At 42.5% G+C, this 13,070-nt stretch overlaps 1 protein-coding gene across 1 annotated transcript; it reads right to left on the reverse strand.

Annotated features, from left to right (window-relative positions):
- On the reverse strand, positions 1–3,020 carry LOC124685143 (protein NUCLEAR FUSION DEFECTIVE 4-like). Its single transcript, XM_047219465.1, has 3 exons — positions 2,574–3,020; positions 1,132–2,009; positions 1–818 (listed from the first exon to the last, which is right to left on the reverse strand). Exons 1-3 carry the CDS (start codon positions 2,901–2,903, stop codon positions 338–340), a joined length of 1,689 nt encoding a protein of 562 aa, XP_047075421.1. The 5' UTR covers positions 2,904–3,020; the 3' UTR covers positions 1–337.
- Between the last annotated feature and the right edge of the window lie 10,050 nt (positions 3,021–13,070).

Genomic DNA, 13,070 nt, shown 5'->3' on the forward strand with positions numbered 1-13,070 from the left:
TGGAATTATCGTATGCATAGAAGTTCCCCTTTATTCAAAAAATAATAATATTACAAAGTGCTACTCTACAGGCGTAGCAATTCAGTTATATTTTCTACGGGTTCATGCTGCACTAACCACTAACGAACAACTCAAAAATATGATACTCCATACCTCATTCGTCATCCGGATATCTAGATCTGAACTATAGTAAAGAACCAGGTCCCCGAATGGCAATACAGAGCACAAAAATGAGAGCCCGTGCTCATATTTCAAGTGCAATAAATTACAAAAGATCATCAAGCAAGCTCTCGGATCATCATATCTCTGTGGACCTTAGAGCTTCAATCACCGTCAGTCAATGTGCAGAGCTCCTGGGCACGCTGAAGGATCCACCGCCATAGAGCATCTGATATACTGGACGAATCCTCACGGTCAGAACTATGCTCAGCAATGTACCCAAGCAGGCCATGCCAGACAGAACACAAAATGTAAATCCAAAACAATTGGGGCCATAGCACGCGACATCAGAATCCGTCGTCGTGGAGTGCTGTTTTTGCACTTCAAGGTCGTAAATATAGCCTGCAAGACTGTTAAACAGGAGCGCTCCAATTGGATTCCCCATTGAGATGAAATTATAGATCTTTCCAAATTGCTTCAACCCAAACAATTCTGATGAAGTTGAGATCATCACGGAGAATTGGATACCAAAGCATATTCCAAGCAAGGCAACAGAGACATGAAGTGTTGAGTAGAGACCCAGCGCAAATAGCAGGTATGTAAATATCATCACAACTTGGGTGCATACAACCAATGCTGTCCGTGGAAGTATCCATGACCTGCAAAGGAAGCATGATGGTCATATCAAAATCCAAATCAAGGCATTTCAACCATGCATCAAAATAAGGAAGGGTTTTTGACTCAATACACAGTTGGTACTGGACCTCCCTACAATTCCATCTCTATAAAACAGTGAATATTGTCGACTCATTATTTATTGGCAAGTAATTTGAAGCTGGAATGGATGCTTTAGTCATTAACTTAGGGAACAGCTGATGCAGAACTGGTGCTTGGACTGGTAGATTAAAGTAAATCTTCTAAATTACACATTTAGAGAGCAAATGCAATTGACTAAAGCAGATATTCTGTTACCTGACAAGATACTCAGAAATAGCGCCGCCTCCTAAACGGCCGAAAAAGTTGCAGAAACTGAACAGAGAGAGTGATATAGTTGTGTCCACAGCACCGGCTGCAATGACAACTTGTGCTAAGTTGTTAACAACGGTGACTCCAGATCCGACCCCAATAAAATATACTGCAAAGAGAAGCCAGAAATCTGCCTTGAGCAGTGCTTCGCGAAATCTGAAGTCCTCTCCCCGATGTGGTCGTCTTCTTGTCTGCTTTACAGCCCCTTCACCCTCCGCTAAGAGAATGTCGATATCTGAGGCATCATCATCTTCTAGATTAGTAAGCTTTGATCCAGAGGAAGAAGGCAGAAGAAATGGTTCTGTGTGGTCATTATCAGCATCAGAAGAGTCCAACGGGCCTTTTGCACGGTTACTTGGAAAGAGTGTCATTTTCAAGGGTATTGCAACTGGCGCAAAAAGGAGAAGGGTCATAACAACAAGAATCAAATAGTTCCAAATATCAGCAAGTGCTACGACATGATTCAGTATCGTGGTTCCAACAAGATACAATCCAAGAACAATACTGCCGATTTGAGCAAACAGAAAGTGAACTCGGTCTGAAGAATTGGACGCCAGGGAGGGCTCGCAAGGCCTCACAAAGTACATTGTCAGAAGGCACACAACAGGAACTCCCAGAGTGAGCAAAAGCAAAAGGCTCGCAGCTGAATCGTTGAGAACACCAGTGTATATTTCAGTGTAGACAGCAGCACTTAGACCAACATAACCTTTGAGGATGCCGGCAACAGCACCTCTGCTGAGCGGGAAGTTCCTCATGTTGGTAACTAGAACGGCAGTTCCCAACCACGCGCCGCTGTTCGCAGCAAGGCACAATGCCAACCACACCTGTGGCACAATACAAGAAGGTTAGTAGCCAATTTGCACTACGCTACCAGAGTAAAGTCTGCCTCAGAACGCCTGTGTTTGGTTAGTGGTCAATTTACACTATGCTACCAGAGTAAGGTCAGGCACATGAGGCTTATGTTTCACAGGTGTAGTACAAATCCTGAATATGTGCCTACTGCTGGCAAATGAAGCCAATTTGGTGTCTTCTTTTGCCCAAATATAATAACCAGGGCGTCCTTGGTTGCTAGTGTTCGCTGTTATGTTTCAGTTTGTGAGACGTTGGAAAGGGACATTAGTTTAGCAGGACCAGGTTCATCCCTAATTGTGAGATGTTAACTTGCGCCTGCAAAAGCGGCCACTTGGCACAAAAACAATGCCTTTGCCCTGAAATTACTGACACTACAATACAGCAGAGCAGTTGAAGTCCCATATCGCAACCTAACGCAAATATCTACCTGATTGCAACTACTGGGCGAAAAACGGATCTTGAGAAATTGACCTCAGAGTAAAAAAAAGGGGGGGTAAGGATTAAAGTAGTACAGTAAGATAAGATGGCGAGCTCACCAGCCAGTAGGGCAGCGCCGGGGCGATGCCGGAGACGGCGAGCCAGGTGGTGCCGTAGCCGAGGACGCAGGCGGCGGCGCCTATGAGCAGGAGCACCGCCGGGTGGAGGCGGTTGCAGAGGACCCCGGGGAGCAGTCCGAGGTTGTCCCCGACGTCGCAGGCGACGGCGAGCATGGCGAGGCGGCTCTGGTCGACCCCGAGCGCGACCTTGAGCGCGTGCGAGTAGAGCGCGAAGGTGGAGCTGGCTCCCCCCGCCACCTGCACCCACACCGCGGCGCTGAGCCCCAGCCACGGCGGCCGGCTCCCCGCCTTCATCGCCCCCGCCCGCATCCTGCACCACCAACACTGCCCCCTGATCTAGCTCTTTCTTGGATGCGCGGCGAGGTCAGCCAAAGGTTGGGTTTTTTTCCGGAGCAGAGAGGAAGGGAAAGCTATGTTGGGATTTGCGAGGCTGTGATGATTTTTAATGGGGTTTTAGGGAGCTGAATCTGAAACCTTCCGTGTGCAGGTGGAGGATACGCTGAAAAAGGGGACTCCGATGGCGACGGTCGGCAGCATCGGCCCGGCCGGGCAAGGCAAGCTGCCGATCTCAGATTTTGGAAACTGAAAGAGAGAGATCGTCTGGGCTGGCGTGGCAGTTTGTCGAGCTAGAATGGGCCTGATCCGGAGTCTGAATGGCCGGAGTTTTTGCTCTGAAATTGGGCAAAGCCTGGGAGCCTCTCTCTCTGCATTTTCTCCCAAGACTCTCACTGGTCACTGCGTTGTACTGGTACTGGGCTGAGAACTACGTCACAGTCCTTCCCTCTCATACTCCAACATATTTTTTTTGATCTTTTTTGTTGCCGAGAACAGATTTGCATGATTATGTTCATGTGATGATGTATGAACTAAATCACTACATAATAGATATGGGAACGCCAAATATTTAAAACAAAAATGTATTGTGTAACCCTGCTTGTGGAGAATAAGCAACGCATACTTCATAATTCATTCCTGGTAAAATAAGAAACATCTTGTCGCTAGCCATCTGCAATGATTATTTACTATGATTTGTGGCATATGGTAGACAACTCTAGAGTGGAGATATTATTTCCCCACCTAGATATTTTGTTGTAAACTTAGTGAGAGAACCATGGTGAGTGATGATAGTACAGTTGTCCCGTACATGTATAATTAGGGCGTACCCTTCCGCTCATGAAACCCCAAATAGTTTTGGTGCTTAGTGCTTGAGTTTTGATTTGAGGTGAGGGTTGGGATGAGAGTCACCTGAAGCGTAATTGCGCTATAAACATACTTGTATAGTCATGTTGAAGACAAGCACTAGGTCGTAAGAACAAAAGTTTAATCAAATGTAGGCATGTGAGAGACTAAAGGGGAGTAGAGATCCCAAATTAGTTGAAATTAAGAGCTAGCTCGGTTTCCATCAGACCATGTAAAGTTAATTTTGCGACAATGATAAAATACACAAGAGCACCACAAACTCTAAATATGGCTAGTGGTTGTTTATTTTTCACTATTGTTGGCGATTGAATTGTTGGGGATGAAAACATCAATTTCCTTCGTGCTTGAAATTATACCCCCATTACACTTCAAACTTTTCGAGCCATGTGGAGGATTAAAATCACCTGCCAATTATATTTAAAATTCTCATAGTGGACGCAGCGTGATGGGAAATCTGAAAATTCAAAACAAAGTATGTTTTAAACATAAGCTCATAAGATCATATGGTAAACTGTAGTAATATCCAGGATTGTTATGAAATCGTGAAAACTTGGGAATTTAGGATGATGAGGAGTTGCTGAAGAGACAAATTTGATTTAATGTAACTAGTCATCAAGCCGTGCATCGCATGGGATACATTGTTGTTTGTCTTTTCATGCATATTGTTGTACAAAACTGACATAGTTTATAGAGTGACCATTATTTTTTCCTATACATACTCAAACTTATTCTAGCATATACATGGCCTATATTTAATTACCATCCACATGTTGTTGATTTTGTGAAGCTTAAATTTGGAGCTAGTGCTCCTAGTTAACTGCATGCTATAACTTTGTCCTCATCCTCTATGTGTTCTTTCACCCTAAGTTGTGTTACTCTATTCTGAACAACAGCCCGGTTACATCAGCCCCAATTCTGATTTGCAAGATTATATGGACATAATTCAAATTTAGTAGCTGCAAGTTCCAAATAAAATAAAATACACGGAAGCTCCAATTGTCCTGAAACAAATAATTATGCTCAACATGGACGTCATGAGAGGCAAAGCATGGGCAGATGCTGATTTATTATAAATCTACAACAGTGTGAAGCACTTCTTTACAAAACAGATGCAAGATTTTTATTGTATACAAAAGTAGATACAACTTCTCTCAAGTACCTCATGCAGTTTGTCAAGTGCAAGGCAGAAATATGCAAATGATCGTATATAAATATATATAAACAGATAACTTTCTACAGTTTCATTGCATTTCAATTAGAAGATGTGTATGTAACTATATATATGATATCATCTCCATGGTATGGTAAATTCAATTAAACATTTAACTGCAAAAGCATCTAGAAAGAAGCAACTAATTTATTTCATTTTTTTGTATTTTTATTCATCCATTGCATCTAGTACGTGAGTCAAAATTGGGCCAAGAGTCGCATGTTGTTACTTCTAACGTCCAGGGATCATCTGGCAACTAAGGAAAAATCGAGAACTCGAATATGTAAGTAGTGATATTAAAATGCAATATAAATATATAATCTAATTGATGGTGTGATAGAACAATTATGAGCATTTTCATTGCCATACTAAATAACATGTCACATGGGCACACTTAGTTTATTCATACATATATCTAATATAAATATAAGATCTTCAGTAAAAGGAAAGCATACATCGACAAATACATATATAACCAAACGATGATTGGAGAATAAGGACAATATACAAATGTTGACATGATTGCAAGCATACCAAGACAACATATTTCTTAGAGTAGGTACAGAGAAGACATCAGATATATATACCACCATCCAAAAAGAGTGCGCAAGAATCTTTGAATTTTCTTGATTTTACCAAAAGGTTTCAAGAAAAAATCATCATGGAGGCTCACAAATCCAATATTTATCATCAATTGTGCGGCCATCTAATGTCCTGATGACTGAGAGAAATGAAATAAATCTGATTGTGGAATTGTTGATTAGATTTATGTCAGATGAAGTAGGCAGTAGAGAGATGGTGATATGATTCCTTGTTCTTGGGCTGGTGAAGGGATATGGTGGCACAACGTTAATGTGGTGTAAGACTAGTCACAATGCATAGTAGTATCATATAAAAGTATCATGTGTATGATACTACTACATGTTACTATATCCACAATGCATGGTATCATGTACTAGTATCATAATCTTCTTATATTAACCGATTTGTAGAATCTCAATGCAGATCTATGTATAAGATGTATTTGATATTAAATTTTCTAGTACTACGTGTTATGATACGGTATCTACCTACAATCTCCTCTCTCTCATCTTTAATTGCACTGCCACCTCAGTTTTTTTGCATGCATGAGATGCATGATACTACCTATGATACTCTCATTGTGGGTAGTCTAATGACGATGGAAAGACCAGGCGCCACGATACTTTCATGACCAGGCGCCACGATACTTTCATGACCAGGCCGTTTTAGTACAGGTTCTTCTAATTAAAAGTCATTGGCATAATACCTTACATGACCTAGGATCAATCAGTGTTCAGAGGGAAAATCAATTAGGACTAGACAAAAAATTGGACAAGATGGAGAGGATTTGCTCTTTATACCTGAATCCCTGCCCGCCTGGATTATAAATTTGAACTGCAATTGTCGACTTGCCAGTGCCAGCCGCGGACGTGTGAGAGATAAGAGAGATGAGCTCATCTCCGCCGCAACACCATAGGTGCGTTTGGTGCCTACATCAGATTACTGCACCACTGGTGTAGCAGGAAGGAGTCCCCTGCGCGTCGCAGACCGGACATGGGTCATAAAAGCCACATTGTTTGGTGGCCTGCATAGAGTATTTTCGACCCCGAGATTTGGGCTTTGCCCGTTTGGTAGGTCGGTTTTCAGGCCTTGTAGCAGCCCAGAACGGCGCCCCTGTTGTTTGGTTGCAACCTAGAATCTGCTTCTGCTTACCTCTTACCTTCGGTGGTGAGGTTTCCAGCGATCAACAGCACTAGCAAGAACACAATTCACGATTCAGGCAAACTTAGCACTGATCATAGTTCAAACACGGTCATAGTTCACGGCACAGGGCGATCATAGTTCACGACTCACAATACACGATCATAGTTCACAGACGACAGGAACAATAACTAGACACAGACATGGTAGCAGCGACACAGAACCAGGTTAGCTTCAGACATGACTTTGAAAGACGACACACCTGGTGGCGTCGCCATGGTAACGGCGCATGGTCATCACCTCAGTGCAGGTGTAATCGAAGATGACCATATTGTACTGGAAGGTGGACACCTTCTTGAAGGTGAGGAACTGGCCTATCTGCAGCTGATGAGCGACGGCGAAGGCCGCCCACCCCTGGTCGATGTATGCGTCATCGTCTTCTCTCACCGTAGTCATCCTCCAGTAGCAGCCAGTGTTGGTGGTGACGATGATGTTCGAAGGGATTTCTCCGAACCACCTGGCAAAATCATGAGGGATCCGTAAACGATCACGGAGGTGAGCTCGCTCCCCCCGCCACCTGCACCCACACCGCCGCGCTCAGCCCCAGCCACAGCGGCCGGCCCCCCGCCTTCATCGCCCCCGCCCGCATCCTGCCTGTGATCTAGCTCTCGCGCTTTGGTGCGCAGCGAGGTCAGCCAAAGGTTGGGTTTTTTTCCGGAGCAGAGAGGAAGGGAAAGCTATGTTGGGATTTGCGAGGCTGTGATGATTTTTAATGGGGGTTTAGGCAGCTGAATCTGAAACCTTTCGTGGGCAGGTGGAGGATACGCTGAAAAAGTGGACTCCGATGGCGATGGTCGGCAGCGTCAGCCCGGCCAGGCAACCTGCCGATCTCAAAATTTTGCAACATAAAGGGAGAGATCGTCTGGGCTGGCGTGGCAGTTTGTCGAGCTAGGATGGGCCTGATCCGGAGTCTGAATGGCCGAAGTTTTTGCTCTGAAATTGGGCAAAGCCTGGGAGCCTCTCTCTCTGCATTTTCTCCCAAGACTCTCACTGGTCACTGCGTTGTACTGGTACTGGGCTGAGAACTACGTCACAGTCCTTCCCTCTCATACTCCCACATTATTTTTTTTGATCTTTTTTGTTGCCGAGAACAGATTTGCATGATTATGTTCAAGTGATGATGTATGAACTAAATCACTACATAATAGATATGGGAACGCCAAATATTTAAAACAAAAATGTATTGTGTAACCCTGCTTGTGGAGAATAAGCAACGCATACTTCATAATTCATTCCTGGTAAAATAAGAAACATCTTGTCGCTAGCCATCTGCAATGATTATTTACTATGATTTGTGGCATATGGTAGACAACTCTAGAGTGGAGATATTATTTCCCCACCTAGATATTTTGCTGTAAACTTAGTGAGAGAACCATGGTGAGTGATGATAGTATAGTTGTCTCGTACATGTATAATTAGGGCGTACCCTTCCGCTCATGAAACCCCAAATAGTTTTGGTGCTTAGTGCTTGAGTTTTGATTTGAGGTGAGGGTTGGGCTGAGAGTCACCTGAAGCGTAATTGCGCTATAAACATAGTTGTATAGTCATGTTGAAGACAAGCACTAGGTCGTAAGAACAAAAGTTTAATCAAATGCAGGCATGTGAGAGACTAAAGGGGAGTAGAGATCCCAAATTAGTTGAAATTAAGAGCTAGCTCGGTTTCCATCAGACCATGTAAAGTTAATTTTGCGACAATGATAAAATACACAAGAGCACCACAAACTCTAAATATGGCTAGTGGTTGTTTATTTTTCACTATTGTTGGCGATTGAATTGTTGGGGATAAAAACATCAATTTCCTTCGTGCTTGAAATTATACCCCCATTACACTTCAAACTTTTCGAGCCATGTGGAGGATTCAAATCACCTGCCAATTATATTTAAAATTCTCATAGTGGACGTAGCGTGATGGGAAATCTGAAAATTCAAAACAAAGTATGTTTTAAACATAAGCTCATAAGATCATATGGTAAACTGTAGTAATATCCAGGATTGTTATGAAATCATGAAAACTTGGGAATTTAGGATGATGAGGAGTTACTGAAGAGACAAATTTGATTTAATGTAACTAGTCATCAACCCGTGCATCGCATGGGATACATTGGTGTTTGTCTTTTCATGCATATTATTGTACAAAACTGACATAGTTTATAGAGTGACCGTTATTTTTTCCTATACATACTCAAACTTATTCTAGCATATACATGGCCTATATTTAATTACCATCCACATGTTGTTGATTTTGTGAAGCTTAAATTTGGAGCTAGTGCTCCTAGTTAACTGCATGCTATAACTTTGTCCTCATCCTCTATGTGTTCTTTCACCCTAAGTTGTGTTACTCTATTCTGAACAACAGCCCGGTTACATCAGCCCCAATTCTGATTTGCAAGATTATATGGACATAATTCAAATTTAGTAGCTGCAAGTTCCAAATAAAATAAAATACACAGAAGCTCCAATTGTCCTGAAACAAATAATTATGCTCAACATGGTCGTCATGAGAGGCAAAGCATGGGCAGATGCTGATTTATTATAAATCTACAACAGTGTGAAGCACTTCTTTACAAAACAGATGCAAGATTTTTATTGTATACAAAAGTAGATACAACTTCTCTCAAGTACCTCATGCAGTTTGTCAAGTGCAAGGTAGAAATATGCAAATGACCGTATATAAATATATATAAACAGATAACTTTCTACAGTTTCATTGCATTTCAATTAGAAGATGTGTATGTAACTATATATATGATATCATCTCCATGGTACGGTAAATTCAATTAAACATTTAACTGCAAAAGCATCTAGAAAGAAGCAACTAATTTATTTCATTTTTTTATATTTTTATTCATCCATTGTATCTAGTACGTGAGTCAAAATTGGGCCAAGAGTCGCATGTTGTTACTTCTAACGTCAGGGATCATCTGGCAACTAAGGAAAAATCGAGAACTCGAATATGTAAGTAGTGATATTAAAATGCAATATAAATATATAATCTAATTGATGGTGTGATAGAACAATTATGAGCATTTTCATTGCCATACTAAATAACATGTCACATGGGCACGCTTAGTTTATTCATACATATATCTAATATAAATATAAGATCTTCAGTAAAAGGAAAGCATACATCGACAATACATATATAACCAAACTATGATCGGAGAATAAGGACAATATACAAATGTTGACATGATTGCAAGCATACCAAGACAACATATTTCTTAGAGTAGGTACAGAGAAGACATCAGATATATATATATACCACCATCCGTCTACACATCTGAAAAAGAGTGCGCAAGAATCTTTGAATTTTCTTGATTTTACCAAAAGGTTTCAAGAAAAAATCATCATGGAGGTTCACAAATCCAACATTTATCATCAATTGTGCGGCCATCTAATGTCTTGATGACTGAGAGAAATGAAATAAATCTGATTGTGGAATTGTTGATTAGACTTATGTCAGAGGAAGTAGGCAGTAGAGAGATGGTGATATGATTCCTTGTTCTTGGGCTGGTGAAGGGATATGGTGACACAACATTAATGTGGTATAAGACTAGTCACAATGCATAGTAGTATCATATAAAAGTATCATGTGTATGATACTACTACATGTTACTATATCCACAATACATGGTATCATGTACTGGTATCATAATCTTCTTATATTAACTGATTTGTAGAATCTCAATGCAGATCTATGAACAAGATGTATTTGATATTAAATTTTCTAGTACTACGTGTTATGATACGGTATCTACCTACAATTTCCTCTCTCTCATCTTTAATTGCACTGCTACCTCAGTTTTTTTGCATGCATGAGATGCATGATACTACCTATGATACTCTCATTGTGGGTAGTCTAATAACGATGGAAAGACCAGGCGCCACGATACTTTCATGACCAGGCTGTTGTAGTAAAGGTTCTTCTAATTAAAAGTCATTGGCATAATACCTTACATGACCTAGGATCAATCAGTGTTCAGAGGGAAAATCAATTAGGACTAGACAAAAAATTGGACAAGATGGAGAGGATTTGCGATTTGTACCTGAATCCCTGCCCGCCTGGATTATAAATTTGAACTGCAATTGTTGGCTTGCCAGTGCCAGCCGCGGACGTGTGAGAGACAAGAGAGATGAGTTCATCTCCGCTGCAACACTATAGGCGCGTTTGGTGCCTGCATCAGATTCTTGCACCACTGGTGTAGCAGGAAGGAGTCCCCTGCGCGTCGCAGACGGGCCATGGGTCATAAAAGCCACATTATTTGGTGGTCTGCATAGAGTATATTCGACCCCGTGGAGATTTGGGCTTTGCCCGTTTGGTAGGTCGGTTTTCAGGCCTTGTAGCAGCCCAGAACGGCGCCCCTGTTGTTTGGTTGCAACCCAGAATCTGCTTCTGCTTACCTCTTACCTTCGGTGGTGAGGTTACCAGCCATCAACAGCCCTAGCAAGAACACAATTCACGATTCAGGCAAACTTAGCACTGATCATAGTTCAAACACGGTCATAGTTCACGACACAGGGCGATCATAGTTCACGACACACAATACACGATCATAGTTCACAGACGACAGGAACAATAACTAGACACAGACATGGTAGCAGCGACACAGAACCAGGTTAGCTTCAGACATGACTTTGGAAGACGACACACCTGGTGGCGTCGTCATGGTAACGGCGCATGGTCATCACCTCAGTGCAGGTGTGGTCGAAGATGACCATATTGTACTGGAAGGTGGACATCTTCTTGAAGGTGAGGAACTGGCCTATCTGCAGCTGATGAGCGACGGTGAAGGCCGCCCACCCCTGATCGATGTATGCGTCATCGCCTTCTCTCACCGTAGTCATCCTCCAGTAGCAGCCAGTGTTGGTGGTGACGATGATGTTCGAAGGGATTTCTCTGAACCACCTGGCGAAATCATGAGGGATCCGTAAACGATCACGAAGGTGGAGCTGGCTCCCCCCGCCACCTGCACCCACACCGCCGCGCTCAGCCTCAGCCACGGCGGCCGGCTCCCCGCCTTCATCGCCCCCGCCCGCATCCTGCCCGTGATCTAGCTCTCGCGCTTTGGTGCGCAGCGAGGTCAGCCAAAGGTTGGGTTTTTTCCGGAGCAGAGAGGAAGGGAAAGCTATGTTGGGATTTGCGAGGCTGTGATGATTTTTAATGGGGGTTTAGGCAGCTGAATCTGAAACCTTTCGTGGGCAGGTGGAGGATACGCTGAAAAAGTGGACTCCGATGGCGATGGTCGGCAGCGTCAGCCCGGCCAGGCAACCTGCCGATCTCAAAATTTTGCAACATAAAGGGAGAGATCGTCTGGGCTGGCGTGGCAGTTTGTCGACCTAGGATGGGCCTGATCCGGAGTCTGAATGGCCGAAGTTTTTGCTCTGAAATTGGGCAAAGCCTGCGAGCCTCTCTCTCTTCTCTCAAGACTCTCACTGCGTTATACAGTGGTACTGGGCTGAGAACTACACAGTCCCTCCCACATTTTTTTTGATCTTTTTTGGCCGAGAGAACATATTAGCATGATTATGTTCATGTTATGATGTATGAACTAAATCATTATATAGTTAGATATGTGAACACCAAATATTTAAAACCAACTGTATCGCTTAACCTGCTTGTTGAGAATAAGCAGTGCATAAGGAGCTCTCGTTCAAATTTAGATATTTGAGATGGAAAAAACTACAGAATTTATCCATGGTAAAATTAAGAAATATCTTGTGGCTGGACATTTGCAATGATTGTTGAGCACGATTCATGGCATATGGTAGAGAACTCTAGAGTGGAGATATTCTTTCCCCACCTAGATATTTTGCTGTAAACTTAGTGACACAACCATGGTGAGTGATGATAGTACAATGGTCATGTGCAAGTATAATTAGGGTGTTCCCGTCCGCTCATGAAACCGAATAGTTGTGGTGCTTAGTGCTTGAGTTTTAATTTGAGATGTGGGTCGGGCTGAGAGTCACCTAAAAGTGCAATTGTGCTCTAAATAGACTGGCATAGTCACGTTGAAGAAAAGCACTAGGTCGTAAGACCAAAAGCTTAATCAAATGTAGGCATCGAGAGATTAAAGGTGACTAGAGACCCCAAAATAGGTGGAATTAGGAGCTAGCTCGGTTTCCATCGGACCATGTAAAGTTAATTTTGCGATAATAATAAAATACACATGAGCACCACGACCTCTAAATATAGCTAGTGTTTGTTTGTTTGTTTTTAAATCTTGTTGGTATTGAATTGTTGGGGAGGAAAAACATCAATTTCCTTCGTGCTTGAAATTATACAC

The sequence above is a fragment of the Lolium rigidum genome, chromosome 1 (genome assembly GCF_022539505.1).
Source record: "Lolium rigidum isolate FL_2022 chromosome 1, APGP_CSIRO_Lrig_0.1, whole genome shotgun sequence".
Lineage (NCBI taxonomy): Eukaryota > Viridiplantae > Streptophyta > Magnoliopsida > Poales > Poaceae > Lolium > Lolium rigidum.